The following is a 25398-nucleotide window of genomic DNA, read 5'->3' as shown; positions in this document are numbered from 1 at the left end:
GGCCTCCAAAGCCAGTCGCCGACTGGGCATCCTCCGTCGTGCGAAGTCCTTCCTAGGCACACCTGAGCTCCTCACCACATACAAGGCTTTCATCCGCAGCTCAATGGAATACTGTTCTCCCCTATGGGCTGGTGCTCCTGCTTCACACCTGGCTCGGCTTCACGCTGTTGAATCCAAAGCTTTCAGAATCATTGGAATCTCCCGCGATGAAGCTATCTCTGAGGGCCTTTCACTCACTCACCGCAGGCAGGTAGGTGGTCTTTCTGTCTTCTACCGACTCCTCTCCGGCCTTGCTCCCCCAGCTCTCTCTGTGCTCTGTCCCCCAAATATTCCTACAGGTCGCACAAGATCTGCCAGCCACCCTCTGATGGTTAAACTGCCGAAATCTCGGCTCTCTGCTCACCTTCACTATTTCATTCCTCTTTTCTCCCGCCTCTGGAACAAACTCCCACACTCACTTCAATCACACTCCTCCCTCCAGGTCTTCAAAACAGCTGTTCACCACCATCTCTTATCTTCCCCCATCCAAAACCTTGATCTTTTCTACCCCCACTAATTCACCCCAGATCCACCTTGTTTGAAATTCCAACTTATTTCCTGGAAGTCTTGGCAGTGTCCATATGTTTTATACCTCTCCCACCCCCCCCCCCCCTTCCCATGCCTCCCCCCCAAAGCCCTCTCCCTCCCACAGTTCTCTCGATGTCTCCATGTCTCTCGGTCCCTGCTCTCAAATGTTGTGTTTGTGTCCTTCCCCCTCTCTCCCCATCTTGTCTACCGCTCCCGATGTTATATGTTTTATGTGTCGGTTTGTCTTTCTGTGTGATTAATGTTCGCTCTTTCACGAGCCTCGATCTTGTATACACAAAAAAAAAAAAAAAAAAAAAAAAAGTAAAAGTCGTAACAAGGTTTCCGTCGGTGAACCTGCGGAAGGATCATTATCGGGACAACATGAGAGTGAGCGAGACGCGAGACGTACGTGGTACGTGATCGTCCATGTACTGTTTAGCCATGTACTGTTGAGATTTTGATGATTTGCGTGTGATATTATTCAACGGATGTTTATATGAATCGTTTAAAATAAAAAAGCCTTCAATTTCTGATATTTTACACCTTTTCATTTGGGCTTCCCAATTGAAGCCCCGCCCATACGGGGGGTACTGTTGCTAGTTTTTCTAATGCGATGAATAAACTTTGGTACATCATGGACGATGAAGGTTGCGATCAAGTTTCCTCAAAATCATGTGTGTAGTTTTGGAGAAGAAAGCAAATACCTATTTTGGGGGTTCAAACCTAGACCCACTTTGACCCCTCTCCACTGTCGATCCCCTTAGATCCTGATTTTCTTAATGTCGTGAATAAACTTTGGTACATCACATCACGGGTGATGAAGGTTGTGGTCACGTTTCATCGAAATCGTGTGTATTTCTATTTGGGGGGGATCAAACCTGGACCAACTTCACCCCCTCCCCCATAAACCCCCACAGGCCACAGTTTTTTTTTTTTTTTAATGCCTGAACAAATTTGAGTTCCAACATACCAAATATAATTTTAGCAAAGTTTGATCATAATCCCATCAGCGGTTTTGGTGATGTTGCAAGTGTTTACGGACGGACAGATGGATGACACGCATCCCATAAGCTTCCCGGAACTATGTTCAAGTTGAGCTAAAAAGAAAAAATAATGCAAACCCAGACACAGAGCAAGCAATGTGTAAAAAGCTCGAATATAACCTTGTATTTAACATCCGGCACACATGCATGGCACATTCGAGCAAACCGAAAGAGGAGCGAAAAGAATGTATCTGACAGCGTGCCGAGCGATTACATGAAACAAAACATGGAAAAGGTTGGAGACATGTTGAGCGGCAAGGAAATGTTTGTAGTTGGGCGAGTTATTTGTGTAGATTATGAGAACCGCGAAGCAGGAAATTCAAGAGTGCAACTAACTGCTCAAAATAAATCCAACGTTTTGGCCATGGCCTCGCCGGGACCCCGCCTACCCACTCCGGAATACCTTTGACTGCATGCATGGCCACCTTTGTTGCTGTTCCTGTTTTTTTTGTTTTTTTTTTACTTCCTACATTCAGTCAGCATGTGAATCACAACGGAATTGTTACATCTTTGTCAGGAGGGGATGGAGTAACCTCTAAGGCAGCCTGCCTCTAAGGCAGGTTCGAGTCTTGTTTCCGCACATTCATAAATGGCTTCTCTGATCCTCTGGTAAACCCTCTTTTCCGCTATACAAATATAGTTAAGACCACATTACATCATACGATAGTGCACCACACAGACAGGTCTGCAGCAGATACTACAGCCCTCCTTGATCTGACATGTGGAACATGTCTTTCAATCAAGACAAATCTCACATTTTCACTCCGTCTCTCCAGAAGGACAACCTCTTGAACCCACCAATATATATGAGGGGCAGTCAATAAGTAACCTTAAAATATTTTTCACAACTTGTTTACTGCATGTACGTGTGTGACAACTGTGTTATTTTTAAACATAATCTCCATCGAGTTCAATGCATTTTTTCCAACGCTTTACTAAGGCCTGGTGTCCTCAAGAAAAAAAAACATTTGGCTGCTTGTCATTCGTGCACCGCCTCTTGGACCTCTTTGTCGGATCGGAAAGTGGTTCCACAAAGCGCCGCTTCAAGTGGCCCAAAGATGTGGTAACCCGAAGGGGCGAGGTCTGGCGAGTAGGGTAGATGAGGAAGACACTCAAAATGCAGGTCCTCGATTGTTGCAGCTGTAGCGCGGGCAGTATGGGGCCGAGCATTGTCATGCTGCAGCAAAACACCGGTAGCAAGTAGTCCACGACGTTTTGATCTGATTGCTGGTTTCAGACGATTGTTAAGGAGGTCGCAGTATGATGCACTCGTGACTATGGTCCCTTTTGGCATGTAATGCTCTACAAGTGGGCCTCAGCTATCCCAGAAGAGCGTCAGCATCACTTTTCCAACGGATGGCTGTGTGCAGAATTTTTTGGGCTTCAGTGAAGTTCAATGGCGCCACTCTTTGCTTACCCTCTTCGTTTCTGGATGAAAGTATTGCACCCAGCTTTAATCCCCAGTCACTATGCGCTGTAAGAAAGCGTCGCCTTCTGTTTCGTAATGTTGCAGAAGTTCTTCGCATGTGTCCACTCGTCGTTCTTTCAGTTCGGGTGTGAATTGTCTAGGCACCCACCTTGCGGAACCCCAGCAGGTTGTGAATGATATAGTGTACTGAACCATGGCTCATGTTCAATTCGGACACCACTTCATCGAGCCTAATGTGACTGTTTTCCCTTAGCACGCGCACAACTCCTGCAACCATTTCTGGTGTGTCGGCTGTGTGAGGCCGGCCTGAGCGAGCAGCGTCTGCCACACTGCACACTCCACTTTTAAATTTCCTGTCCTAGTCGTACACCTGCTGCAGCGATAAACATGTGTCACCATATTGCATCTTCATTCTGTGATGGATTTCACTGGGATTCACACCCTCACTTCCCAATAAATGGATGAAAGAACGTTGCTCCTCCCTGGTGCATACTTCTAAGGGAGCCGCCATCTTGGAACTGCTCTAATGACGTCATATGCTAAATGTTGCCAGATGTAAAACAGGCAAAACATGACTCTTACCCATAGATATAACATATGTTGTCTACAACTACACACATTACATTCTTGAATTTATATAATTTTAAAGTTACTTATTGACTGGCCCTTGTATTTCCCTGATCAAATACTCCTGGAAGAGAATTGGTCTCCAGATGTTGTGGACCTCAGGATCAGCTGGGACCACACACATGCACAGGTTTCATAAATTCCTCAATAAAATTATGATTTTGAGTTTCCACCCATACGAAACTGCTCCCTGTTCGGATGGAAACAATCACGGGTTCGGCAGAAACATTCACTGGTTTGATAATATCTCAATGCAATTGCGATTTTGAGTTTCCACCCAAACGCCGCCGCTTTTATCCATCCTAAGGTGGGTGGGAAGTTTTGTATGTTTCTCAATACAATTATGATTTTGATTTTCGATTCGTACGAAGTGTTTCGTATCCGCCCTTCCTCGCCGGCAGATTAGTATGTATTGATTATCACGTTACATCGGCGTTTATACCTTATTCAGACCAGGTCATTCTACTCTGGACGTACTGCTTCTGCCATCTCAACAATGGATGGAGGTCCTCAATGCCAAACAGGAAATCAGAGCTGTCTCCCTTGACATATCACGTGCCTTCAATACGGTCTGGCACCCCGCCCTGCTCACCAAACTGTCCTGTTATGGTATCCATGGAAACCTTCACGCATGACTTGTGGACTTCCTCACCGGTCACAGTCCACGTGTGGCCCTGAATGGATTTCTCTCATCTCCCCTTCATGTTCAGGCTGGAGTTCCCCAAGGTAGTGTTCTGGGCCCTGTGCTTTTTCTGGTCTTCATTAATGATCTCTCTGACTCTCTGGAAAATCCGCTCTTTCTTTTTGCTGATGACTCCACTCTCTGCCGCTCCATTCCTCATCCCTCATATCGGCAGTCTGCAGCCTCCTCACTCTCTGCAGAGCTGGACAAAATCACAGAATGGTCAAACAAGTGGAACATGTCTTTCAATCCTGACAAATCTAACACTCTTACTATGTCTCTCTGAAAAGACTGTCTGTACAACCCTCCCATCTACTTTCTCAACAATCCTCTTGAAGAAGTTCTGTCACTCAAGCTTTTGGGTCTCACTATCTGCCATGATCTTTCCTGGGAAAACCACATTTCCAAGCTGGCCTCCAAATCGAGCCGCCGACTGGGCATCCTCCGTCGTGCGAAGTCCTTTCTGGGCACTTCTGAGCTCCTCACCACACACATGGCTTTCATCCGCAGCTCAGTGGAATACTGTTCTCCCCTCTGGGCCGGTGCTCCTGCCTCACACCTAGCTCGGCTTCACGCGTTTGAAACCAAAGCATTCAGAATCATTGGAATCTCCCGCGATGAAGCAAGCTGATTCTGAGGGCCTTTCTCTATCTCACCGCAGGCAGGTAGGCTGTCTTTCTGTCTTCTACTGACTCTTCTCCGGCCTTGCTCCCCCTGCTCTGTCTGTGCTCTGTCCCCCAAATATTTCTGCAGGACGCACAAGATCCGTCAGCAACCCTCTTCTGGTGAAACTGCCAAAATCAAGACTCTCTGTTCACCTTCACTCTTTCATTCCTCTTTTCTCCCACCCTCTCACTCTCTTCAATCCCACTCCTCCCTCCAGGTCTAAAACAGCTGTTCACCACCATCTCGTGTCTTCACCCATCCAAAACCTGGATCTTTTCTACCCCCGTTAAAACACCCCAAATCCACCTCTTTCAATCCCCAACTTCTTTCCTGAAATTACTAGTAGTGAAATTCCTGGTTGTGTTTATTTGCTTTATACCGTGTACCACTCCCTCCTTCCCAGCCCTCCCCCTTCCACAGATCTACCGACGTCCTTGTTCTCTACTGTTGTTGTGCTTGTGTGCTTCCCTCTCTCTCCCCCTCTTGTCTCCTGCTCCTTTCATTGTATGTTTTATATGTCTGTGCATGTTTTCATGTTCAATGTGTTAGCGAGCCTCGATTCTGTATTCAAAAAAATTGTATTTTGTTTTATCGATGATGATGACGATTATGATCACTCCGTTTTGCATCTTCAGACACATGGAGCTGCCGAAGCAGTTTCTTGGCTATTGGGCACAATCCTGGATGGGTTGCCACCCCGACGCAGGATACTCGAATGGCTCATTCATCCAAGTGATCTTCTACTCATTTTTGCCGACCTCGGAAGGATGACAGGCTGAGTCAACCCACCTGTTGTTAATTCAACGACCGACTGGGAATTAAGGACCTTGCGATCTTAAGCCAGCCACCTTAACCGTTAAGCCAACACCAGGCTATTTTATTACATCAATAGTATGGTATTAATTTGTGATTGGAATGATGCTGTTTGGAATGGAAATATAGAGATTGAGTTTAAACGAGAATGAGGAAATTATGTGAGGGTTTCCACCCGTGACATTCGCAGATTCGGCATTTGCATTTGATTAGTTTCGCCTTTGACAGAGTGCAGAAACATTCAGTTGCATTAAGCTTTTTGCCAGAGCCCTTCACGAAGCGGTCGTCAATGCCTGGCGTTCGACTGAAGGTGTCACAGGAATGTGGAATTTATTGGTTCATGGTTTAGCATTTGCCGTTTTCTTTTTTTGCCCAAGTCGTTCACGAACCGGCTTTCCATGCCTTCCATTCAACTGAAGGTGTTACAGGAATGTGGAATTTATTGGTTCATGGTTTAGCATTCGCAGTTTCCACATTGTCTGCATCTGGCCTCCTACCTGTGTGGGGCACCGTTACCTCACTAGTATATACAGTCACGTGAAAAAGTAAGTACACCCCATGTAAAGTTTTGACTTTTTCAACATATTTCAACATATAGCTATTTGATCTTCATTTCAACAATATTGATAGATAAAGGTGATATAATATAACAAATATCATGAAACATTTACATTTTGTAGTCCATTGTATAATTTAAATAAACATAAATGCAAATTTCGCATGTGGAAAAAGTAAGTACACCCCGACATTTATCACCACTGAAAATACCTAAAATTAGAATCAGGTGCACCAGCTCTGGTGCAAATGATTAGAACATCGTTATAGAGGATCTTGGAAGAACCTGTCTTATTTAAACCTCAGACATTTCGTTTGGTTTGCTCTTTGTTGTTTAAGTGTGCGGCGTCACCATGCCTTGATCGAAAGAGATCTGAGGCCTTCAGAAAGAAGGTTATAGATGCATACGAGTCTGGGCAAGGATTTAAAAAGATCTCCAAACAATTTGAAATCAATCATTCGACTGTCTGGAAGATCATCTACAAGTGGAGAAGATTCCAAACAACTGCCAACTTGTTCAGTCCAGGCCACCCCAGCAAGTTCAGCCCGAGAGCAGACCGCAAGATGCTGAAAGAAGTCTCTAAGAACCCCAGAATGTCATCACGGGATCTACAGGTAGCTCTTGCCACTGTTGATGTCAAAGTGCACGAGTCTACCATTAGAAAGAGGCTGCACAAATTTGATCTACATGGGAGGTGTGCCAGGAGGAAACCTTCGCTGTCCAGAAAGAACATCAGGGCAAGACTAAAGTTTGCCAATGAACACCTAGGCAAAGACCAGCACTTCTGGAACAATGTGCTCTGGACAGATGAGTCAAAGGCAGAGCTATTTGGCCACAGTACCAGAAGACATGTTTGGCGAAAACGAAAGACAGCATTTGACCACAAGAACCTGATACCAACTGTAAAGCATGGTGGTGGAAATATTATGGTTTGGGGCATCTTTGCTGCATCAGGGCTTGGGCAGCTCACCATCATAGAATCCACTATGAATTCTTCATTGTACCAGAGGGTGCTTGAGGATAATGTGAGGCCATCTGTCGAAAAGTTGAAGCTCAACCGAAGGTGGACCTTGCAACATGACAATGACCGTAAACATACCAGTAAATCCACCAAGGAATGGCTGAAAAGAAAGAAATGTAGGGTTCTGGAATGGCCAAGTCAAAGCCCGGATCTAAATCCCATCGAGATGTTGTGGGGGGATTTGAAACGAGCTGTGCATGCAAGAAACCCCTCAAACATTGCACAGCTGAAAGAATTCTGCATGGAGGAGTGGGCAAAAATTTCTTCCAGTCGATGTCAGAGACTGGTAGACAGTTATAAGAAACGCCTAGTTGAGGTTGTTTCTGCCAAAGGGGGCAATACCACCTATTAGAGCCAAGGGTGTACTTACTTTTTCCACATGCGAAATTTGCATTTATGTTTATTTAAATTATACAATGGACTACAAAATGTAAATGCTTAATGATATTTGTTATATTATATCACCTTTATCTATATTATAATAGCCGTAGATGATTCTGTCTGTCTGTCTGTCTATCTGTTGGGTGTCTGTCCGGGGTGTGGCTTACTCGGTTTGCAGAGTAGCTCCACCCATAGCTCCACCCATTCTGGGAGTGGCTATAAACAAATATCCACCATTTTATTAACTCGCATAGCTTTGAGTCCTGTTTTGTAGGCCCGTGGTGTCTTGCTCTCCCCCAGTTTTATTTCAAATCAAATTCGATAAATCATTTCATTTTTCACAGTCGCTAACATAGTTTTAGACTCGGTTGAAAAAAAACGGGAAGAAAATCCGATGAAAGTTGCCGTTTATAGAACGAAATGAATTCTCAAAGGCCTGTAACTTCAAGGCCATTGAGTCTCTCTCACGCCTTTATCTCCAATCTAACTCACCATATGATTTCATTTTTATCGATGGTTTTACTTTTAGACTCGGTGTCAGCAATAATTGAGAACAATCCACACACGCGGGAAAATGCAGAGATATATTTTTTAAAATCGCGTCATGGTGTATCATACACCGCCCAACATGACACCGCCGGCAATGTGTCGATATATATTAAAAATTCGCTTTTGCTTTTCCGTTATGATATATTACTATTTCGTTTGATGATAGTCGTCACAAAAACGTCAACAATGATGCCGACATATATTTCTTCGTTTTTATTTCATTCAACATATTAGCCGGAAGTAAAATATGTTTCAGGAAATTACCGAGAGATATTTCTTCGTTTTTTTTATTAGTTATGTGCGCATACACTTTAAATAGGTTTATTTGAAATCTTTAATTTTCCACAAACATTCCACACACGCGGGAAAATGCAGAGATATATTTTTTTAAATCGCGTCATGGTGTATCATACACCGCCCAACATGACACCGACGGCAATGTGTCGATATCTATTTTAAATTCGATATATCATTTCATTTTTCACAGTCGCTAACATAGTTTTAGACTCGGTTGAAAAAAAACGAGAAGAAAATCCGATGAAAGTTGCCGTTTATAGAACGAAATGAATTCTCAAATGCCTGTAACTTCAAGGCCATTGAGTCTCTCTCACGCCTTTATCTCCAATCTAACTCACCATATGATTTCATTTTTATCGATGGTTTTAGAGTCGGTGTCAGCAATAATTGAGAACATTCCACACACGCGGGAAAATGCAGATATATTTTTTAAAATCGCGTCATGGTGTATCATACACCGCCTAACATGACACCGACGGCAACGTGTCGATACATCTATCTATAATTCCATCTATCTATAATTCCAGTAATCTCTGTACGTTTGTACGTTTGTACGTTTGTCTGTCTGTGACCGCTGTTTCTCGACAACCACGGGTCCGATATACTTTTAACTTGCCAGGTATATTGCTGGGGACCCGAGGATGTGCCTTTTCAAGGTTTCATATTAATCGGACAATTACTTACCGAGCTATGTCCAAAAAACGATTCAACCAATCAGAGAGCAGCGAACGATCGCGTGTGCCGAACGTGGCGGGCACACTCTGCCTCGGATGGCACATTTGAGAGCGTATTCATTTATTTCACGTTTGCAAACTATGTTGGCGTTAAACTATGTTTTACAACTAATAAAAACGAATTTGCGATTCATTCGCTTTCCTGCGCGTTTGTGCACGCGATGGCGATTTCTTTACCAAACTCCGGAAGCCGTTCGCTTTGGACCAAACCATTGCATGTAAATAGAGGGGGGGGGATTGTCACCACTCGCAAGCCGTTCGCTTTGGACCAAACCATTTCATGTAAATAGAGGGGGGGGATATAATTTTAGATATAGATATAGTACGGGCATGCCCTAGTCTATCTATAATTCCAGTAATCTCTGTACGTTTGTACGTTTGTCTGTCTGTGACCGCTGTTTCTCGACAACCACAGGTCCGATATACTTTTAACTTGCCAGGTATATTGCTGGGGACCCGAGGATGTGCCTTTTCAAGGTTTCATATTAATCGGACAATTACTTACCGAGCTATGTCCAAAAAACGATTCAACCAATCAGAGAGCAGCGAACGATCGCGTGTGCCGGCGTTGCGAATGGACCAAACCATTCCATGTAAATAGAGGGGGGGGGGGGTTCTGTGGTCGTTGCGAATGGACGAAACCATTTCATGTAAATAGAGGGGGGGGGGGGGGGATTGTCACTGTACTCGCAAGCCGTTCGCCGTTCGCTTTGGCGTTGCGAATGGACCAAACCATTTCATGTAAATAGAGGGGGGGGATATAATTTTAGATAGATATATAGTACGGGCATATATATAGTACGGGCATGCCCTAGTCTATCTATAATTCCAGTAATCTCTGTCTGTCTGTACGTTTGTCTGTGACCGCTGTTTCTCGACAACCACGGGTCCGATATACTTTTAACTTGCCAGGTATATTGCTGGGGACCCGAGGATGTGCCTTTTCAAGGTTTCATATTAATCGGACAATTACTTACCGAGCTATGTCCAAAAAACGATTCAACCAATCAGAGAGCAGCGAACGATCGCGTGTGCCGAACGTGGCGGGCACACTCTGCCTCGGATGGCACATTTGACAGCGTATTCATTTATTTCACGTTTGCAAACTATGTTGGCGTTAAACTATGTTTTACAACTAATAAAAACGAATTTGCGATTCATTCGCTTTCCTGCGCGTTTGTGCACGCGATGGCGATTTCTTTACCAAACTCCGGAAGCCGTTTGCTTTGGACCAAACCATTGCATGTAAATAGAGGGGGGGGATTGTCACCACTCGCAAGCCGTTCGCTTTGGACCAAACCATTTCATGTAAATAGAGGGGGGGGGGATATAATTTTAGATATAGATATAGTACGGGCATGCCCTAGTATTAAAAATTCGATATATCATTTCATTTTTCACAGTCGCTAACATAGTTTTCGACTCGGTTGAAAAAAAACGGGAAGGAAATCCAATGAAAGTTGCCGTTTATAGAACGAAATGAATTCTCAAACGCCTGTAACTTCAACTTCAAGGCCATTGAGTCTCTCTCACGCCTTTATCTCCAATCTAACTCACCATATGATTTCATTTTTATCGATGGTTTTGGACTCGGTGTCAGCAATAATTGAGAACATTCCACACACGCGGGAAAATGCAGAGATATATTTTTAAAAATCGCGTCATGGTGTATCATACACCGCCCAACATGACACCGACGGCAACGTGTCGATATATATTAAAAATTCGCTTTTGCTTTTCCGTTAAGATATATTACTTTTTCGTTTGATGACAGTCGTCACAAAAACGTCAACAATGATGCCGACATATATTTCTTCGTTTTTATTTAATTCAACATTATTAGCCGGAAGTAAAATATGTTTCAGGAAATTACCGAGAGATATTTCTTCGTTTTTTAAAATTAGTTATGTGCGAATACACTTTAAATAGGTTTATTTGAAATCTTTAATTTTCCACAATATAATTTACTTGCCATTTATCATTTGATGATTACGAGACAAATTCCTCTTGAGGATCGTGACAATTCATGCGCTGCGTGGAAACTTCTATTTCCAAAATGAATGAGACGATCGATGAAGAACGCAGACTTGAACAGGATGCAGCAAGAAAACGAATGAGACGGGCGAACGAGTCCATCGACGAACGTCAATGCAAACTTGCGGGGTCACCCGTGGGAATCCCACGGGCATGGATGTGTGTGACATTTCGACATATTGAGTTAGATGCTGCACATTCATTTTTACAAAATGGTTACTGGCAAGTCATCAGATCCAGAAATGGTGTAAAAACCACCGTTTAGAGGCCATTTTTCCCCGCAAAGCGGGGGTTGGCCTTTTCGGGGACCGTGGTAGTTGTTGTTTTTTTGTCCCCTTTTTGAAGCAATGTTTTACGGCCGGATGCCCTTCCTGACGCCAACCCTTTTTGCCGCCTTCAACGACAAACAGGGAATTACCAGTGAACTGGTACTCAATTAGCCGACCTCGGAAGGATGACAGGCTGAGTCAACCCCCCTGGCATTAATTCGGCGATCGACCGAGATTCGAACCCAGGATCCTAAGCCGGCACCCTAGCCGCTAGCCCAACACCAGAAATGGTGTCATGAACACAATTTATTTACGCACAAGCACAAAAGCAAGACGGGCCGATTTCCGATTCCGACGGGCCGACGGGCGAGACGGGCCGATTTCCGATTCCGACGGGCCGATTTGGAGCAAGAAAAAGAACGAGACGGGAGAAAAAGGAGAGAAACGAGACGGGGAAAGCCGATTGGAGAGGCGAGTGAGGCGCGATTGGAGAGGAGTGTGAGGCGCGATTGGAGAGGAGTGTGAGGCACGATTGGAGAGGAGTGTGAGGCGTGATTGGAGAGGAGTGTGAGGCACGATTGGAGAGGAGTGATTGGAGGGGAGTGTGAGGCACGATTGGAGAGGAGTGTGAGGCACGATTGGAGAGGAGTGTGAGGCGCGATTGGAGAGGAGTGTGAGGCGCGATTGGAGAGGAGTGTGAGGCGCGATTGGAGAGGCGTGTGAAGGATTGCAGAGGAGAGGAGTGTGAGGGATTGGAGAGGTGAGGGATTGGAAAGGAGAGGGATGTGAGGGTTTGGAGAGGAGAGGAGTGCTAGGTGGAGAGAGGAGAGTGTCAGGTGGAGACAGGAGAGTGTCAGGTGGAGACAGGAGAGTGTCAGGTGGAGAGGAGTGAGGGGTCACATATTATGTGAAATAACTAAATTCACACCATTTCTGGATCTGATGACTTGCCAGTAACCATTTTGTAAAAATGAATGTGCAGCATATAACTCAATATGTCGAAATGTCACACACATCCATGCCCGTGGGATTCCCACGGGTGACCCCGCTAGTCTATCAATATTGTTGAAATGAAGATCAAATAGCTGTATGTTGAAATATGCTGAAAAAGTCAAAACTTTACATGGGGTGTACTTACTTTTTCATGTGACTGTATATGTATTTCCCAAAACTGGTCTCCAAAGCCAGCTGCTGACTGGACATCCTCCATTATGCCAAGTTCTACTTTGATAACTTCCCGCAGGCTACAATGACCTTTGTCCATGGCACAGTGGAGCACAACCCACCCTGGCGGAATAGTGTTCCAGCTTTACACTTGTCTCTGCTGGATTATGTGGAATACAAAGCTCTCAAATCATTGGCATCTCCAAAAAGGAAGCAGAAGCATAACGCTCGAGGATGTACTGATAATGGAGCACTCTTCAACAAATCTCTTCCTTGTGAAATACCCAAAATCCAGGTATACTGCTCACCTCTGTCCATTCCTTCCTCTTTTCTCCTGCTTGTAGAAGTGCGCTCCCGAGTCAATTCGCTCCCACTCTATTGTCCATCCCTCACAGTCATAGTCTCTACTCCCATTAAGTCCCCAACCCTAACAACTCTCACTCGCAAGTTATTGTTTCCTTCCCTCACTCTCTCATTTTCCTGTTCGTCCAGTCCATTCCCTTGCTTGTTGCATCCACCCACCTGTTGTGATACTGCCCCATTATCGGTGCATTTCTATTATTATACCCTCCATCACCTTTTCCCATGATCTTCCATGTTGCATACATTTTTTGAAAGTGGTGGAACAACCACAGGCCTGCAATAGCCCATGAGACCAAGATTTCAAAATTCGCACCTAAGGATGAGATTATGACAAGAGTTGCATGAACCTTGCGATGCCCCTCTGTTCTGTGAATTATTTATTTATTTATTTTTAATACAGAAGTCAAGGCTCATTAAAGGCAATCCTTTCCCTCATTTACAAGCATACCAATCTGCTTGAAGTGGATGGGCAGACACAAGGTCACATGGTCACTTTGGATTCCTACATGTTGAAAGCACACTGCATCCCTATTGACCAACGTGGATGAGCTCTCTTAGTGTTGAGATCACCCCAGCTGCTGGCGTAGATGCTGAAGGCAGTGCATTAGGAACTGACGGCGATAGAGCATTACCCTATCAGTTCCTGATGCAGTATCTACGACATCAAACAAGCCAGTTCTGAGGTCCTCTCTGGTAGAACCAGCACACGAAGCATCGCCAAAGGCAACGGCACTACTCGGTTTGCATCGTGATGAATGTCTGTGATCGACCTAATCCCAGTGACTACCGTGCGTTGTTCATAATGGAACTCACAGTTGCCAGCTGAGATTGAGCCATAAACACAGAATAACTTGAAGAGGCAAAGATGAGTTACGGCGAGTGTTTTGGTGAAATGGAGTCGTTAGATGCACACAAACCCGAACCCGTCAGATTACTTACAAATTGTGATAGCCAAACAATGTTAACGACATCAGGTAAAGCCAATGTGGTGGAATTCAAATTTTCCGTATCAGGAAAACCTTGTGTCAGTTTTACTTCAAACATGATACCAAATCAGTGAAGGGAATATCACAGCTTTCCATCGAATCAGTGAAACACATCACACCATCGGCAATGAGAAGAAATTGCAACGTTTCCTGCACCCCTCCTGCCAGATTTAAAGTCCAGTGAACACTCAAGAGACAAGTTGCTATTCAACTGCGGTTAGGTTCACTTTAGGAACATGTAAAGCGACAAAGCATGTTGGCTCTCATAGCGAGACTACAAAAGCAACAGGACCGTCCATTTAACAATGCATAGCCTGGCTCAGGGCGTATAGATTTCATCAGAGATGAGAATTAACATTATACAGTCGGGCCCCAACATCCGTGAGCCCCCGTGTAGTCGCAGTAGATAAATGCGACCTGCTTCTACATCCACGGCCCTGTGACCCACGCATTTCATGGTTTTTCACGGGCGCAAAAAAAAAAAAAACACTCCCACCAGCCGCGAACATGACGCTTCTAAAAGCATCTTCCACACGTCATGCATAAAGCTGCTGCACATGCGCAACCACACGATTCCACATTCTTTTCACGGGCGTATTCGCGGTTTTTCTGACCCGCTTCTACATTCGCGGCCCTGTGCTTCGCATATTCCTGGTTTTTCGTCGGCGTATTCGTGGTTTGTCATGGGAATTTTGATTTCCCCTTATGAATCATGAAATTCCGGGAACCTATCCCCCCTTTTCCCATTGAAACAATGCCTCCACATGCGGATATTTTCCAGGTACATATCCCCCCCGCGAATGTCGGTGTCCGACTGTATATTTATGTAGATCGGTGTTTAACCTCTCTAATCCCTTCAGGTTCCAACATGGAAAGGATAATTGTTGACTTTGTGATGTCATGTATTTCACAACTTAATTGTGGTGGAAAAGATGTGGCTGCCTCCCTCATACGAACCACAGATTAGAGAAAATAATTCAAGGAAATATGACTCTCTACTTAATGGTGCATTTTTCCCAAGATGGATACACGACTATGTTCATGTAAATAACCGCTAATAAAACCATAAAGGTGCAACCACACACCTTCTCGTTGCAGATCCACAATTTGTTCATCTTTTAGGTCCAACGTTTCTGTAAGACGCGAGGCCGACTCAAGTGCCTGGCTTGCTTCAGCCAGCCGTTCCTAAAAACATCCACACACGTCACCCGGTGCACAACGATCCCGAACTGCATCCACCTGCCCATAATAGCCTCGGCTCACCATGAACCACCCACCTGCAGATCCACGACGCACTGCTTTAAGGTTGTAGATTCCTGCCGGCTGCTCTCAGAATCGCGTTTCAGCCGTTCAAGCTCAGCGGCATACATCGCCTTTTCATCTGTAGACATTCAAATTTCACAAAGAAGAAGAACACGCATTGGCCTCGCAAACAGCATATCAGTTATCATTTCACACAACCTGCTCCGTTCATGTCTATCATCTGAACAATCCTTCTTTCCACATGATACCAAATCAGTGAATTATGATTGGCCCAGGTCAGCCTCTCTTTCCTCGCCTATACCAAACACACCACATGTTTGACCTGTAGTAACTTACCGTGAGTGGCAGAGTGAAAGTTTGGGGATGTCAAATCAGTGTAGTAACTCTATACCATCCATTTGGTGTGCATCATCCAACCCAGATGCGATTGAGATGGTAAATATTTATGAATTTATGAACACATGCATTTTGACAGCGATTGATATGATTTTGTCTAAAATAACTAGATAGATGTTTTGTGTGTACAAGCTCGAGGCTCGTGTAAGAGCTAGCATTAATCACATAAAAACAAACTGACACAAAAAACATATGATCAAGGGGGCAGGAGACAAGATAGGGAGAGAGAGGGAAGCACACAAGTACAACAGTAGAGAACAGGGACATTGGGAGATATGTGGGAGGGAGAGGGATTGGGGGGAGGAGGCATGGGAAGGGTGGGGGGGGGGGGTGCAGGGGGGGTGGTTTGAGGTATAAAACACATGGACACTGCTAGGACTTCAAGGAAAGCGGCATATGGGAGATCTCGCGAGATCTTGGAGACGGCGGCAGGGATTTTCGAAGCTCCACACGGTCTCCACGTTTTTCGAAGTTAAGTCTGTTCACAATTGTATTTTGTCGAAACTGTATTTATCTTTCGGTGTGTGAAGTTATTGTGTGCAACTTTGGTTGTTTCTCGGTGTTTATCTTTCATAAATTGATCGTCTGTTTGCCGTGTCGCGAGCAAGGCCTTGTACAGTGTGCACTGTACAACCTTGAGGCTTTGTTTTTCTCTCAGTGGTCCGTCGTTTGTGATCCAATAACTTTCGTTCTCTGTATTCCCAGTCTTTTCACCCATAGCCTACTTCCTTGTGTAAATCTCAACTCCAAAAAAAAAAAAAAAAAAAAACATTTCCTTCTCTGTTCTCATTCGTTTATTCATTCTTATTCGTTCGTTCGTTCTTCGACCACGTGTTTCTCCCCCATTTCCCCAGATAGTTTTCACTCATTAACCTTCAATGTTTACACTTTCCCCTCAAGTTATGTATTCCGTCATATTTTATAACACCTTTTTCTTCTTCTTCTTTAAAAGGCTGCTTTCGACTTGCTCACCAAATCAATTCATCCCAAAAAAAATATCCATCTCCTATAGTGCCTTTTTTCTACATTCCCTAAACTCTCCTGCACTCCATCCTCCATCCAGCGTCCTTAAACGTATTTTTAACTCGAAGGTCACAAGAAACTCATTTTGCAATAAATGTTCGTTTCCCATAAATCGTACACTTTCAAAAATCCAATCTCACCCCTCCCCTCCAAATCTTCCCCATAACCCCTCCCCTCCAAATCTTCCCCATCACCCCTCCCCTCCAAATCTTCCCCATCACCCATCCCTTTCAAATCTCCCCCCTTGCCCCCTCCCTCCTAAACTACCCCCTCACCCCTCCCCGCCAAGACGCCCCCTCGCCCCTCCCCTCCTAGACTCCTGCCTCACCCCTCCCCTCCAAATCTCCCCCATATCCCATCCCTTTCAAATCCCTCCCCTTGTCCCTTCCCTCCCAAACTCCCCCCTCACCCCTCCCCTTCAAATCTCCCCACCCTCATTGCTTCTCAATTTCCCCCCGCTCACTCCCCCTCCTCAAAGCGTCCTCCCCGCTTCTTCCCCCTTCAAACTCTCACCTCCATCTCCCCCAACCTTCTGCCTCGCTCTTCCCCCTCCTCAAATAACACCTCATTGTGGCTCACCCAATCACCATCAAACCTTTTGTCCGCCCCATCCTTCCCTTTCTCCGAGCTATTCTGAAATCTCTGACACACCTTCAACAGCTCTCCCTACCTCTTCCACCTCTTCCACATCTTACCCTACCCCTCCTCCCCCCTGTTCTGTATCTGATGCTCCCCCTTCCTCTTCATTAACGGTATGGACCTCAAACATCCGGGGCCTTCGTTCAAACTTAACCGATCTCTCCATACAGGTTGCTTCTGTCAAACCAGACGTGATCTGCTTAACAGAAACTTTCCTCCTTTATGATGTCTCTGATTCCATAGTATCTCTCCCGGGCTACTCCCTCCTCCGGTATGATAGACCTGAGCCTCGTCCTGGAGGCGGGGTTGCTATCTTTATCAAAAACTCTCTTCCTCACTCGCCCTGCACTGCACTCTCTCCACCTCACCCCCAGGAATACCTCTGGCTACGGCTTCCCCTTCGCTCCCACCTCTTGTTCATATGTGTGTTGTACCGTCCACCAAACAGTGATGACTCCATCTACATCTCGCTGTCTGATGATATGGACCAACTTCTATCTACTCATCCCAACTCTCTCTTCCTCATATGTGGTGATTTCAACTGTCATCATGCCAGTTGGCTGGGTGTGGGTACCTCTCTCACCAGCCATGGCTCCTCAGCAAAGGACTTCTGCGACTCACTGGGACTGACACAATCTGTCAATTTCCCGACCCGGATCTCAGTCAACGGAACATCTTCTCTTCTGGACTTGGTTATGACTAACTCCCTGAAAATGTCTGCTGCTCTTCTTCTGCTCCGATCGGAACATCTGATCATGTCCTTGTTAAAGTGGACATCTCTCTGACCATCCTCAGGGAGCCTGCTCAGCGTCGACGAGTCTGGCATTTCACTCAGGCCAACTGGCACGGTCTTCAAGCAGCCATCAATCATCTGGACTGGTCTCCCATCTCTACCACCTCTGACATCAACTCATCCTGGGAATTCTTCCAAAGTAAATTGCTCTCTCTCATGCACAGATTTATCCCATCTCGTCTTCAGTTGTCATACCCTTCCTCCCGTCCATGGTACACGGAATCTTGTGGTGAGGCTGTTGCCCAGAAACAACTTGCCTTCGTCTCCTGGAAAGCAAATCCAACGGAAGGAAATCTCATTTCCTTTCACAAAGCCCGAAACAAGTGTGTGTCCACCCTCAGGAGAGCCAGGAAACAATATCTCTCCGTTCTCAAGACCGAACTCTCTTATCTGTCTCCCTCTTCCAAATCCTGGTGGCGTCTGGTCAAATCCGTTTCTGGTGTTTGTTCCCCCTCCATCCCCTCCCTTACCTCAAACGGCTACACAGCTGACTCCGCACGTGAAAAAGCTGAATGCCTCAACTCTGTGTTTGCCTCTAAATCTTGTGTCCCAAACCCATCCCTCTCTGTACCCACCATACCCAGTCGTACCCTGCTGCTCCTGGACTCCGTGTCCTTTCCTCCTGACAAGGTGGAAAAGTTTCTGTCAACCCTCGACTCTGATTCTTCAACTGGACCCGACGGCATCAGCCCACGGGTCCTAAAATCCTGCTCTGCTGCTCTATCTCACCCTCTCTCTGTTCTCTTCACCCTCTCTTTTGCTCAAGGTCAACTGCCATCTGCTTGGAAATCAGCCAACATCACCGCTTTGCACAAAAAAGGTGCAAAAACAGATCCTAGCAACTACAGACCAATCAGCCTTCTCCCAATTATCAGCAAAGTCATGGAATCCATCATTGCTTCTGATATGAAATATTTCCTCTTCTCCAATGGCTTGATCTCTGATCATCAATTTGGTTTCAGACCAGGTCACTCTACTCTGGACATGCTGCTTCTGCTGTCTCAACAATGGATGGAGGTCCTCAATGCCAAACAGGAAATTAGAGCTGTCTCCCTCGACATATCACGTGCCTTCGACACGGTCTGGCACCCCGCTCTGCTCACCAAACTCTCCTCCTTTGGTATCCATGGAAATCTCCACGCATGGCTGGCGGACTTCCTCTCTAGTCGTCGTCAACGTGTGGCCCTGAATGGGTTTCTCTCATCTCCTCTTCCTGTTCAGGCTGGAGTTCCCCAAGGCAGTGTTCTGGGCCCCGTGCTTTTTCTGGTCTTCATCAATGATCTCTCTGACTCTCTCGAAAATCCTCTCTATCTCTTTGCTGATGACTCCACTCTCTGCCGCTCCATTCCTCTTCCCTCAGATCGGCAGTCTGCTGCCTCCTCACTCTCTGAAGACCTGGACAAAATCACAGACTGGTCAAACAAGTGGAACATGTCTTTCAATCCTGACAAATCTCACACTCTTACTATGTCTCTCCGAAAAGATCGACTGGACAACCCTCCCATCTACTTTCTCAACAATCCTCTCCAAGAAGTTCTGTCGCTCAAGATTTTGGGTCTCACTATCTGCCATGATCTTTCTTGGGAAAACCACATTTCCAAGCTGGCCTCCAAAGCCAGTCGCCGACTGGGCATCCTCCGTCGTGCGAAGTCCTTCCTCGGCACACCTGAGCTCCTCACCACATACAAGGCTTTCATCCGCAGCTCAATGGAATACTGTTCTCCCCTATGGGCCGGTGCTCCTGCCTCACACCTAGCTCGGCTTCACGCTGTTGAAACCAAAGCTTTCAGAATTATTGGAATCTCCCGCGATGAAGCTATCTCTGAGGGCCTTTCACTCACTCACCGCAGGCAGGTAGGTGGTCTTTCTGTCTTCTACCGACTCCTCTCCGGCCTTGCACCCCCAGCTCTCTCTGTGCTCTGTCCCCCAAATATTCCTACAGGTCGCACAAGATCTGCCAGCAACCCTCTGATGGTTAAACTGCCGAAATCTCGGCTCTCCGCTCACCTTCACTCTTTCATTCCTCTTTTCTCCCGCCTCTGGAACAAACTCCCTCACTCCCTTCAATCCCACTCCTCCCTCCAGGTCTTTAAAACAGCTGTTCACCACCATCTCTTATCTTCCCCCATCCAAAACCTTGATCTTTTCTACCCCCGCTAATTCACCCCAGATCCACCTTGTTTGAAATTCCAACTTCTTTCCTGGAAGTCCTGGCAGTGTCCATATGTTTTATACCTCTCCCACTGCCCCCTTCCCACGCCCCCCCCCCCCCCCCCCCAAAGCCCTCGCCCTCTCTCAGATCTCTCGATGTCTCCATGTCTCTCGGTCCCTGCTCTCAAATGTTGTGTTTGTGTCCTTCCCCCTCTCTCCCCATCTTGTCTACCGCTCCCTATGTTATATGTTTTATGTGTCGGTTTGTCTTTCTGTGTGATTAATGTTCGCTCTTTCACGAGCCTCGATATTGTATACAAAAAAAAAAAAAAAAAAAAAAAAAAAAAAGAAGTCGGTATATCAAAAAAGTGGCTCTGGGGTGAATTAACTGGGGTAGAAAAGGTTTTGAATGGGGGAAGATAAGAGATGGCAGTGAACAGCTGTTTTAAAGACCTGGAGGGAGGTGTGGGATTGAAGAGGGTGGGAGAAAAGGTGGGAGAAAAGAGGAATGAAAGAGTGAAGGTGAGTAGAGAGTCTTGATTTAGGCAGTTTCACCATAAGAGGGTTGCTGGCAGATCTTGTGTGTCCTGTAGGAATATTTGACAGACAGAGCTGGGGTAGCTAGGCCGGAGAGGAGTCGGTAGAAGACAGAAAGAGCACCAACCTGCCTTTGGTGAGTGAGTGAAAGGCCCTTGGAGTTAGCTTCATTGCGGGACATTCCAATGATTCTGAAAGCTTTGGTTTCAACAGCGTGAAGACGAGCTAGGTGTGAGGCAGGAGCACCAGCCCAGAGGGGAGAACAGTATTCCATTGCACTGCGGATGAAAGCCTTGTATGTGGTGAGGAGCTCAGTGTGCCAAGGAAGGACTTCGCACGATGGAGGATGCTCAGTCGGCGACTGGCTTTGGAGGCCAGCTTGGAAATGTGTTTTCCCCAGGAAATATCATGGCAAATAGTGAGACCCAAAAGCTTGAGTGATGGAACGTCTTGGAGAGGATTGTTGAGAAAGTAGATGGGAGGGTTGTCCAGTCGGTCTTTTCGGAGAGACATAGTAAGAGTGTGAGATTTGTCAGGATTGAAAGGCATGTTCCTCTTGTTTGACCAGTCTGTGATTTTGTGCAGCTCTGCATAGAGTGAGGAGGATGCAGACTGCCGATCTGAGGGATGAGGTATGGAGCGGCAGAGAGTGGTCATCAGCAAAGAGGGAGAGAGGATTTTCAAGAGAGTCAGAGAGATCATTAATGAAGACCAGAAAAAGCACAGGGCCCAGAACACTGCCTTGGGGAACTCCAGCCTGAACAGGAAGGGGAGATGAGAGAAACCCATTCAGGGCCACATGTTCACTATGACCAGAGAGGAAGTCCGCAAACCATGCGTGGAGATATCCATGGATACCATAGGAGGTGAGTTTGGTGAGCAGAGCGGGGTGCCAGACCGTATCGAAGGCACGTGATATGTCAAGGGAGACAGTTCTAATTCCCTATTTGACATTGAGGACCTCCATCCATTGTTGAGACAGTAGAAGCAGCATGTCCAGAGTAGAGTGACCAGGTCTGAAACCAAATTGATGATCAGAGATCAAGCCATTGGAGAAGAGGAAGGATTTGATATCAGAAGCAATGATCGATTCCATGACTTTGCTGATAATTGGGAGCAGGCTAATTGGTCTGTAGTTGCAAGGGTCTGTTTTTGCACCTTTTTTGTGTACAGCAGTAATGTTGGCTGATTTCCAAGCTGATCGCAGATTACCTTGAGCAAAAGCAAGGGTGAAGAGAACAGAGAGAGGGTGTGAAAGAGCGGCAGAGCAGGATTTTAAGACCCGTGGACTGATGCCGTCTGGTCCCGTCTGGTCCAGTTGCAGAATCAGAGTCGAGGATTGACAGAAACTTCTCCACCTTGTCAGGAGAGAAGGAGACAGAGTCCAGGAGAAGCTGGGTACAGAGAGAGAGATGGGTTTGGGACACAAGATTTTGAGGCAAACACAGAGTTGAGGCATTCGGCTTTTTCACGTGCCGGGTCAGCTGTGTAGCCGTTTGAGGTAAGGGAGGGGATGAAGGGGGAACAAACACCAGAAACAGATTTGACTTGAAACAGAAGAAACACCAGAAACAGAAACAGATCATAAGCAAAAGCAGCACAACCTTAGCCAGAAAGCAACTGACCGAACTTAAAGGTGAGAAAGTCACACAATGTCATAAAAGTGGGAGGAACCTTACCGCGCTGGAATTTCTCAAGAACCCCCTGCATGTTCTTCAGAGAACTAGCGTACTGATGCACCTGGTGCTGGGCCACGTCCAGCCGAGCCAATGCCTCGTCTCTTTTGGTCATCATTGCCTGCAGCTGTTCCTGCAGTGACTCCACTTGCATAGTGGCTTGCAGGCTGTTAGGGGCCCGGTGGCAAAACCTTTAGTTAATCGGCCATTTTGTTTTCTGTTCGGAACTGCCTTTTTGAAATGCACAGAATTGACATGTCAAAAGATTAACAAACAATTAAATACTCTCCCAAACCACCACATCAGCAATCACCTGGTGTTCTCTAGGGAAGAGCTGGACACGTCGAGACGTTCCTGCAAGGCAGCGAGGCGGCAACGCAGGTCAGCTTCTCGTGCTTCGGCAGCCAGCGCCTCACGCGTGTACGTCTCTTCCACTTCGAGCAGGTGAGAGCGCAGTCGCTGCACTTCCTGCTGCGTCCGGTGCTCTCGCTCCCCGCATCGCTTTAGCTGCGAAGGGTTGTTTGGAGTGGTGGCGTTCATTCGTCAAATATATACAGCAATAGTTTTGTGTACGACAGTTGTACACATCAATGAAACATGTCATTATGGATCTGGTCGTTTTGCAGCCAGATGTAATTTTACCCAAACCACAAACTTTCCCACCTTCTTACACCCCAACCACCTCCTCCCTAGTGCAGCGGAAATGAAGTAATGCATGCTTTGTTCGGAAGCGACCAGGGCAGCGGTCTACTTTACACCACCCAAAGGAAAGTTTCGTACAGGATTTATAAACAGACTGTAGTTCACATGTACATGAACAAGTAATTCACTTATTATCTGAAGTAAATAATCATACGTGGAAAATTGGAGGCAACGATAAGCGGGTTTTATTTTATTTATCCATTTTTACCAAACCTGGTAAAAATGCTATTAGAGAGATTGAAGCGACACAAAACACACCAGAATACTAAGATATTCGTTTAGCGACGAGTAATGATAAGGAGGTTCCAAGTAAGACAACTTCAAACTCGGTGATTGTGGTGAAATAATGTAAAATATGGAATGATCCATGTAACAATGCCCTTTTGCTTTTATGAGTAGGAGGGGTGGGGACAGCGAATTGGGGTTTGGAGGGAGAGAGGAGAACAACGATGGGACAGAGTTGGGGGGTAGGGGTTGAGGACTTTTGGGGTGGAGGGATGGGAGTGAGAAGGTGATTGAAACCATCAATGTGCGTCGTTCCTCGGATGGACGTTAAAGCGGTCATCCCATCTGCCAGCATTAGTTTGATGGACGTTGAAGATCCCGTTTTTCACGAAGAGTACGCGAGCTAACGCTGGCGCCCTGAATAAATTACAGATTCCGGCTCAAATCAAATCCAGTTGAACGTGAGGCCTGGCCGTTTGGTTCGTGAAAGACTTGGCCCCCATGGCCGACCCCAGAGGAACAGTGTGTGTATTAAATAAGTAGTGCTTGCTTTGTGCGAAATCCCCAGATTCCTGCACAAATCAAATCCAGTTGAACGTGAGGCCTGACCGTTTGGTTCGTGAAAGACTTGGCCCCCATGGCCGACCCCAGAAGAACAGTGTGTGTATTACATAAGTGCGAAATAAGTATTAAATAAGGTTGCTTTGTGCGAAATCCCCACCTCGGCTTGAAGAGAGGCAACTTCCACCTGCTTCTGCTTCAGGGACACCACCATCTGGTCACGTTCCTGCTGAAAGGCCACGGCCTGTTGCTCCTTGATCTGCATTTCCTGCAAAAGCTGGTTCAACTCCCCAGCCTTTCCCTGTAGAACCACACAAAATCCAAAACACAACCACCTCATTCTCTCCTTTAATCTACCACCTTCCGCGTGTTACTTGTTCGAGAAGCACCCTGCCTTGTAATCACTTGTGGTTAATTTATCGATTATATGTATGAGCTATGTCTGACCGCTATATTAAATCTACTGTTCTCTCTATTATGTGAAATGTCCAAATGTCAGTGATGGGACATCAACATGGCGTCCACTGCTGTTAAAAATAAAGACGAGAGTGAAGTTGATGGTGTGCCATCGCAAATCCCCACACTTCCCACATAAAGAAAAGTTGAAAGATGGCTGAATATTACAACAGGAATAACCCAATATCAAATGTTGAGTAAGTTTTTCTTCCCGTTTTGACCCCTGTGACCCCAAGTCTCCACCCCCTGTGGCATGAACCGGGGGTCAAGTCCAAAAAATCGTTACCTATTCCATGCGTCCCCCGATGTTGATTGCACATACAAAGTTTCATTACAAAAGGTTTAAAAATGTGCCCGCAATTGCATTTTTTGGTATTTGACCTTTTGACCCCACCCCAGGGAGGCGGCGGCAAAAATGATACTGCTCTCGTATAATTTACCAAGTTCAGTGAATTTTTGTCAACCATTTAGGAGGTGATAGCATAAGGGAGGGATAGCCAGACAGATCAGATTACATCCCTCAGATTTTTAGCTCACCTGGAACAGTAGTTCTGGGGAGCTTATGGGATGGCGCGTTGTCAGTCCGTAAACACTTGCAACTTCTTCTCCGAAACCGCTGAAGGGATTTGACCAAACTTGGCATAAATGATATTTGGTATGTTGTGACTAAAGTTTGTTCACGTCATTTAAAAAATCGAGGTGTAAGGGGGTCTACCAGGGGTCGAAGTGGGTCCAGGTTTGACCCCCCCAAAATAGGAATTTCCTTTTTTCTCTGAAACTACACACACTATTTCG

The 25398-nt window shown here is 45.9% G+C and overlaps 1 protein-coding gene across 4 annotated transcripts in view; it reads right to left on the bottom strand.

The window, feature by feature from the left end:
• TRIP11 (thyroid hormone receptor interactor 11) overlaps positions 1 to 25398 on the bottom strand; it is a 95060-nt gene that overhangs the window by 8553 nt on the left and 61109 nt on the right. For all 4 annotated transcript variants that reach the window (XM_068128137.2, XM_068128138.2, XM_068128140.2 and 1 more), the window contains 5 exons: positions 24308 to 24448; positions 22973 to 23166; positions 22663 to 22826; positions 15459 to 15562; positions 15267 to 15366 (listed from right to left, as the gene is read on the bottom strand). In XM_068128137.2, the coding sequence (XP_067984238.2) occupies positions 15267 to 15366; positions 15459 to 15562; positions 22663 to 22826; positions 22973 to 23166; positions 24308 to 24448 (703 nt within the window). The remainder of the gene's footprint in view (positions 1 to 15266; positions 15367 to 15458; positions 15563 to 22662; positions 22827 to 22972; positions 23167 to 24307; positions 24449 to 25398) is intronic.

Source organism: Myxine glutinosa, chromosome 9 (genome assembly GCF_964187855.1).
Source record: "Myxine glutinosa chromosome 9, kmMyxGlut1.1, whole genome shotgun sequence".
Taxonomy (NCBI): Eukaryota; Metazoa; Chordata; class Myxini; order Myxiniformes; family Myxinidae; genus Myxine; species Myxine glutinosa.
Note: the sequence above shows the minus strand (reverse complement) of the source record. Positions and strands in the feature narration are given on the sequence as shown.